This window comes from Rattus rattus, chromosome 9 (assembly GCF_011064425.1).
Source record: "Rattus rattus isolate New Zealand chromosome 9, Rrattus_CSIRO_v1, whole genome shotgun sequence".
Taxonomy (NCBI): Eukaryota; Metazoa; Chordata; class Mammalia; order Rodentia; family Muridae; genus Rattus; species Rattus rattus.
The window spans coordinates 69247639-69255419 of record NC_046162.1 but is presented as its reverse complement, the minus strand read 5'-3'; the positions used below and the strand labels follow the sequence as shown (position 1 = coordinate 69255419).

General features: G+C 48.1%; 1 protein-coding gene across 1 annotated transcript; it reads right to left on the bottom strand.

The window, feature by feature from the left end:
• Nucleotides 1-2496: 2496 nt before the first annotated feature.
• LOC116910007 (CMRF-35-like molecule 4) lies at nucleotides 2497-6954 on the bottom strand. The gene is given in 4 exon segments (XM_032913793.1): nucleotides 2497-2722; nucleotides 4130-4238; nucleotides 6102-6446; nucleotides 6894-6954. Coding segments are annotated over 4 exon segments (663 nt in total). The 3' UTR covers nucleotides 2497-2574.
• Nucleotides 6955-7781: the final 827 nt, after the last annotated feature.

Here is a 7781-nt window from a genome sequence, read left to right as displayed (position 1 = left end):
TCCCTTGAGCTGTGTTGTGAGACACCCAGGCTGGGTGCTAAGAAGTGAACTCAGCGTCTCTGACAGAGCAGCCGCTGCTCTCAGTGGAGCCATCTCTCTAGCCCAAATTTGATTTTCCTTTTAGGATTGTCTTTCCCAAGATGGGAGCAGCAGAGGACTTGTCCAGTGTGGAGGAAGACAAACAGATATGTAAGAAGAGAGCCAAAACACCAAGACTTAAGACTACCAGTCCAGCTACAAGACCACCGAGTACCGGTGTGAACCGCACTGGCTCAGTGGGTGATGATGCTCCACAAGCCTGGTGACCTGGACTCAGTGTTCAAACCTCAAATGACTGTGGAAGGAGGGAATTGATACCACGAAGGTCTGCCCTGACTGTGGCATGTACATGCACACACAATATGCACTCAGTAATCATAAAATATAGAATGTAAGGAGTTAAACATAAACACGTTTACAATTCAGGAAAACAATTTAAATTTTAGGGCATCACCTTCTCTTCTTCCTGTTGTTCCTAGTCTCCCCTCCTCTTCATCTTCTTAGGTTGTTTATTTTGTTGAAAATATTTTTGTTTCTTTTTATTTGCATGAGGGTTTGTGCTACCATGTATGTTACTGTACCTGGCAGTGCTCAGACAGGGCCAGAGAGGAAGTTGGATCCCGTAGAAATGGAGTTAGAGGCCACTGTGAGCTTCTATGGGGTGCAAACCTGGAGGAGAAGCCAGTGTTTGTAACTGTCAAACCATCTCTCCACTATTGTATGTAGCCTAAGATGATCTAGAATTTACTATGTAGCTGAGGATGAAACTGCAGATTCTCCTGCCTCTATGTCATGTGTGCTGGGATTGCAAGCATGTGCTTGTATGAAAATTTCATAAGTCAGAGTCAAAGGCCAAAGCCACAAAGGAATATTGACTAATTTGCTACATTGCAATTAAAAACTATTCATCAAAATGTGTATCTCATTCTCTATATCTGTGTATGACTATCTATATATGTCAATATACATACATATATATATATACATACATATATATATGTATATATATATATAGAGAGAGAGAGAGAGAGAGAGGGAGGGAGGGAGAGGGAGAGAGAGAGAGAGAGGAGGATCAGCAAAACTAACATAAAAATCAAGTCTTGGTGATGTGTGCTTTTGCTTTATTTCATAACAACAGCAGGAAGGGGGAGGGAGGAAAAAGATGAGGATGAGGAGGGAAGGAGAGAGAAGGGAAAAGGAATAGAGGCTATAAGTGTTTAACAACAGAAGGCAAAAATGATGTCCTAGGGTGCTTACATAGCCACCAAGAGTGTAGCACGGACAGGGTGCATGTTAGAGCATCCACATATCAGTTGTGGGAACCTCGAAGACACAATATAAACTGGAAAAGCCACAAGACTTAGAAATGAAGCAGGTAACTGAGCATGGTAGCACATGGCTGTAATCCCAGAACCAGGAAGGCAGAGGCAGGAGGATCAGGATTGGGGGTTGCAAACTAGCCTGGGCTATGTAGGGAGACCCTATTAATGACAAAAAAGGAAGAAGAAAAGATGGAAAAAATGAGACAGACAGACAGACAGACAGACAGACTTAAGCCAAGCAGATATAAGTGTTAGATTCAGGATGTCACTGGGGTGGCTGGGAAGCAGGGATGTGACATCAGACAGGGGGATCATCAGTATAGACCGCATTCTAATACAGTATATGGAGGACACAGTGCATTGAGTATTTCTCATGGAAAGTATACATTTTTTTGGGAAGCTGTCAAATTGTCCTCTAATCTACGTCTCTACCCTTTAATGAGCGCTGCCCTGGCCTTGGTTGGTGATGCTTCCTTCTGCTGTGGTGTAGGTGACCATCGAGTGCTCAGCCCTGTAGGACACCGCCATCCCACCCCAAGGCATGAGGGAGAGGAAAGAGTTCCACAGGCACAGTAGAGGAGGAGAGTGCCCTGAAATGCTGTATTCTGAATGTGGCTTTGTCTCCTGATCCTGAGGTCACTGCAGCCATGGTCACATGCCCAAGTCCAAGTCAGCAAGGTCAGCTAGCATCCAGTCAGGAGGCGCTAACTGTTCTCGGTGAGATACAAAATGAAAAAGAGAAATGGAAGATGAAGGGAAGCAGGGGACACAGGCCTGAGGGAGTGGGAGGGTGGGGATGCAGGTGGGCATGATAGAGTCATGTTGTACACAAGTGTGAACTTACCAAAGAATAAGTAAAGGTACTGTACTATAAGTCTATTTATTTAATTATAATTAATTTATTTACTATATGAGTGTACTATCTGCATGTGCACCTGCGCACCAGAAGAGGGCATCAGTTCCTATTGCAGGTGGGTGTGAGCCACCATGTTGTTACTGGGATTTGAACTCAGAACCTCTGGAAGAGCAGCCGGTGCTCTTAACCTCAGAGCCATCTCTCCAGGCAGTATACGTAGGGCACATTCTTTATGTGTTTGACACGTGCAGAGAATCTTCTAAGAGTGTCAGAGCATTCTCAAGAACACAGGTTTACTGGTTGTCCTTGGCCACCAGAGTGATGCATCCAGGGACAGGGCCTCCATGTCAACAGACTTCACTGGTTCTCATAATAGGGCTGAATGCCTTGTCTCCCAGACCACCTCTGAGGCCTGTTCACCCACAGGACGGCACTGAGCATGCACAGGAACAGGGGCAACTCCAGAAACACCAGGATGTGTAAGTAGAGGCTGCCCAGAATGTACCTGGAAGAGACAAAGTCACAATGAGCTCCCTTTGCAGAAGGTGACGCTGCTGCCCTGTGTTATGTGCCTGTGTCCACCCCTGGTCTGTGTACACAGAGATCTATGCAGGGACATGGACAGGACTGCCTGAAAGGCCAGTGTGATTAATCCATAACCCAAGAATTAGCCATGAACTGGGGCCTGGCCTGCTCGCTCCAGACCAAACCCATGGGCCTCTAAGCTCAGGGCCTCTAACCAGGCAGGCACCTCCTCCCCAACCCACACCCAAATCTCTTCTAACTCGATTTCTCCCACATTCTCCTGGGTGTCATTCATTCATTCATTCATTCATTCATTCATTCATTCATACTATGTAGTCCTAGCTGAACCACTCTGGCTGTGAATCAACTCACAGGCATCCACCTGTCTTCTCCTCCCAGGTACTGAGTGTCTTGTGCTTCCACACCTGCTGCTTATTTATTTTACATAGATAATTGTGTGTGTGTGTGTGTGTGTGTGTGTGTGTGTGTGTGTGTTTGCTCATGTGAATGTATGGAGGTGCACATGCGTGTGCATCAATGTAGAGGTCAGAGGACAACCTTGGTCATTCCTCAAGAGCCACTACTCTGCATTTGTCCTGAGACAGGTGTCACTATGTAGTCCAGGCTAGAATGGAATTCACTGTGTAGTCCAGGCTGGTCCTAAAGTCACAGAGCTTGACCTGCCTCTGCCTCCCATGTGCTGGGATTAAAGGTGGGAGCCACCACACCTGGCCCATCTGTCCTGTTTTCTGACAGGATCTCTCACTAGCCTGAAGCTCGCCAAGTAGGCTGTGTAGCCAGTGAGTCTCAGGCATCCTTCTGCCTCTACCTGGACAACTCTGGTCCTTCAGGTATGAGCCGCCATGGCTGACTTTCCCTGTAGGTGATATGGCTCAAACTCAGATGTACTCAGAGGGGCAGAGCCATCTCCGCACAGCCATTTCTACAGGCTCTGGGTGTGTTTGGCATGATTTCTCTAGGTTGTTGTGAGTGTGGGCAGAGTCCACAGCAGGTAGCCATGAGAGGCCAGCACATTTTGGAATTCTAGAGCCCAGGTTTTACCAGAAAATTCACAACTGCCAGGAGAGAAACTAACAAGAGGTAAATTATGGTTAGCTCCATTTGGCCCCACAAGTGTCGGGGCTACTGCAGGATAAAAGGTTTAGCAAGGTTTTTAATATTTACTGCCAACAAGTGGGTCTTTATCTGAGTGTCATTTTGTGTCCTTATTTTCAGATGAGTAACTGGTACTCACAAGACCCTCCATGTTAGCCTGAGGTTGGGAATGCAGGAGAGGCATACAAGAGGGAGATACAAACCCTTCTCTGCTCTCTCAGTATGACCCCTCCTCCCCAATCCAAAGGCCTCAGGGATATTGTTTCCTCACCGTGGGCTGGGAGCAGGAATTGTGTCATTTGTGGTCACGCCGGGCTGAGTGTCAACCGGTGAGGATCTGGTGGGCTCCAGAATTTTTTTACTGCTCCCAGGGCTCCAACCTGTGATTCCGGCAAAGGATGGCAACATAAGACAATTCCCACGAACTCCATACTGTCTCCTACCCATAGGAAGCTCTGTCACTCTGCTTCACACAGCTCCCTGGGGCACGTGGACAGCTGTCTGACAGCCTATCACCCCCATGTCCACACCAAAGCCTGGTCATGGATTCCCTTTCCAGCCCAGATCAGGGTGCACAGTGTCTGACCTGCACTTGTAAACATGGAGACAGTCTTCTTATAGAGGAGAGTGTAAGTGTCAGTGACAAGATACTTGGTGAATGCCAGGGCCCATCCAACCTCAACCACACTGTTTGCCTCCTTGTCTGCCATCCTTCTGGGGACAAACAGGGTAGTGGGACTCCTTGTCTGCCTGGCCCACTCTTTCCCAGTGTAATCCAGAAAGGCCACTGGGCAGGGTTCTCTGAGGAATGAGCAGATGGAAAGTTCTAGAAAGGCAGGTGCTTGCAGGGCCCTGGAGAGTGGCCTCTCCTGCAGAGAGCTAGCAATTCAGTGGGATTTTCATTCCCAGGCTTCAGTGTGGATCCACAGAGGAGGTTGCAGGGACACAGAAAGGGTAATTCATAATTGAGAGACAGGAGCTGGGTGTGGTGATGTATGTTTGCAATCCCAGCGCTGGAGCAGAGACAGGAAGAGCAGGCATTCAAGATGAGTCCTGAGAACTCAGTGAGTTTGTAGTTTCCCTTGGCTACACGAGATCCTCTCTAATAATTATGATGATGATGAAGATGGAGAATGAGAACAAGAAGGAAAAAGAAATTTAAGAAGAAGAACAACAACAAGAACAGGAAGAAGATGATAAAACTTGGAATTTACAGAGGGGATTGACCCCTTCCTTCAGCCCCTTCACCGCCGCTGCCCTTAAAGACATGCTCGAACTAGGTTCTAAGAAGAAGGGAGGCCCCATAATGTGAGAATGAGCTATAGACATGGAGTATATTAGGGATCAAAGTAGCTGAAAGCCTCCTTTCCATCCTAGAAGGAGAAGTTTTGAGGAATCCTCTGAGTTTCTTCCGGCAGTAAATTGTTGCTGGGAAAGGGGGACACAGGTGAGTATGTAGAATTTGAGAGTATTTCTCAGGGAGTGGAGATGCCCCATATACTTTGTAGGCCCCTCCTTCTGTCTCTGGTAGTCTCCCAGAAGTCCCAGAACCAGTGATGAAGCTGGTACCCCAAGAACCTCCATGGAAGGGAACTGCCCACTCAGTCCCAGGACAGAGGTGTCTTTGAGAGAGGGGAGCTGATGTGCAGGGGTTCTGTTCCCATATGGAGATTAGGGACAGGATTATTTGAGTCCTTAGAGAGGGGAATTGTGTCTTATCAGGACAGGAAGTCACAAAGAGCCAGAGATTCAGAGCCTGTCTCCAGAAATGTTCACACCTGAAACTGTCCCACAGTGCACAGAGAGAATCCCCGACAGAGGCTGATGAGAGGACTCAGTGGGTCCTTGTTTGCCAAACCTGATGCCTTGAGTTTGACCCATAAGGTGGAAATCAAAAACTAACACCCAGAAGTTCTCCGTTAACTCACACACAGCATGGGCCAGTCCCTATACACAAATAAACAGATAAATATACAATCAAGCAAACAAATGAATAAAGTAAAAAATGATATCCAAGAACACAGGTTCTCCACTGTGCTTGTGTGCATTTAAACACTTGTACTGGTATATACATACACTGTCATACCTACTGCACATGTTCTCATAGAAGCATGTGTGGACACACACTCCCTATCCTGGATCACTCATGCTCCGAGTTCATCACGCTAAGGATCATGGCTTCCTTCTTCCATGAGGGAATGACAGCCCTGGACTCAGGCTGCCCTGGCATGAAGGAGGCTTACCTGGGACCACAGACAATTCAACCTTGAAGGACTTATCAATAACTAAGGAGAGATCAATCAATGGTATATCCACCGCACATATGTAGGTACCTGCATCCTCCAGGGTGAGGCTCTGCAAGGTCACTGTGAAGGTGAGGTTGTCTGGATGGTCCCTGATGGACACTCGGCCATTTCTAGCTTCTTCTGAGCCTCCAGTCTAGGCAATATCTTTGCAAAATAGAATAAATGACCCTCTGCACCAGTATTTCTTATTCATCTTGAGTCTTTCCTCATACTGACAAGTCACGCTCAGGGACTCCCCCACAGTACCTGTCACACTGCTGTGGCCACACAAAGGGACAGAGCCTAGAAAACACAAACCTCCATTCTATACCTCATAGCTGTATGAGAAGAAAGGCCTCCCTTGAGTCCAGTCTTAGAAAACCCTCAGGTCTTGAGGCAACAGTGAGAAAGGAGAGAGGCTTTGTCAGAGCAGGAGTCAGCACTGAGGTTATAGAGACATTGTAAGATAAATAGAGATCTTGTTTATGGCAGTGACGGTCACAGGTGACCCTCCTAGGGGGTCCTGATTCTGTCTCACATGTGGTAGACCTTATTGTGCACAGAATCCTGGCAGCACTGTTGAAGCAGATGCTGACCGCTGCCACCCAACCCCTAAACCCACCCTCCCGCCTTTTCTCTAGGCCAGTCTGCTTGTGGTGGCTGCTCCTTTCACCTCCTTTGGCCCTGTCAGGCTTACAGCAGGAGCTTCCATTTTCAACGATGGACCTGACACACTAGTCCCGTGCTCACCTGGCACCCAAGAGAGGAGCAGAGCTGAAGGCAGCCACAATCCTATTCCTCTGGGGATCATTCTTCAGCTCAGTTGTCACCTGCATCCATGCCAGAGCCCAGAGGGACAAAGGAGCAGTCTCCTTCTAGACAGTAGAATGTCCTCTTGCCTAGTTCTCCTTTCTGTCTTTAGCTTCCTGGTTCCTTGCTCCCATGGGAGGCACCAGATGAAAAGGGTACAGGGAGGGCTCTATCGATGTTCCAGGCCTCAGAGGCTCTGATTCCTACCACACCCAGCAAGTAGGGACACGCATGGCTGTGGATTGAGGATGCCCTCCGTCTCCAATGCCTTCTACCTCCTGCCTGAGAGGCCTGGGGAACATTTTCTTTTTTGGTCAGGTGGCCCACCCTCTCTGACAAGCCACTTCCTGACTGGGTTTGAAAGCTGCCCTTTTTCACTCTAGCTCTGTGATCACAGAGGAACCACCTCCTCTCAAAATTCAGATTATAGGTTGCTCTTAGTCTATGGGGTCTTTAGCACTATTTCTGGGTTCACACTGCTACTCAAGCTCATGCTATGATCCCCCCCATCCCTCGGAGATTATCTGGGCATGTGAGTCCTCACAAAGTGTACAGACCTGTAAGCCACAGCTTCTCCCTCTCCCATCATCCCCTCCATCTTATTCTGTTTGGTTTGCAGTTTGTCTGTGGCAGCATCTCTAGCCCAGGCTGGCCTCTGTGTAGCTAAGATGTCCTTGAACTCATCTTCCTGTCCTCACATCCTGAGTCCAGAGATTTTAGGTGTCTGTCACCACAGCCCAGTCATGGCGTGCTCGAGATGGAGCCCAGGGCTCCGCTCAGGCCAGGCAAGCACTGTGCCAACTAAGACGCATCTGTGGCCCCGATGAT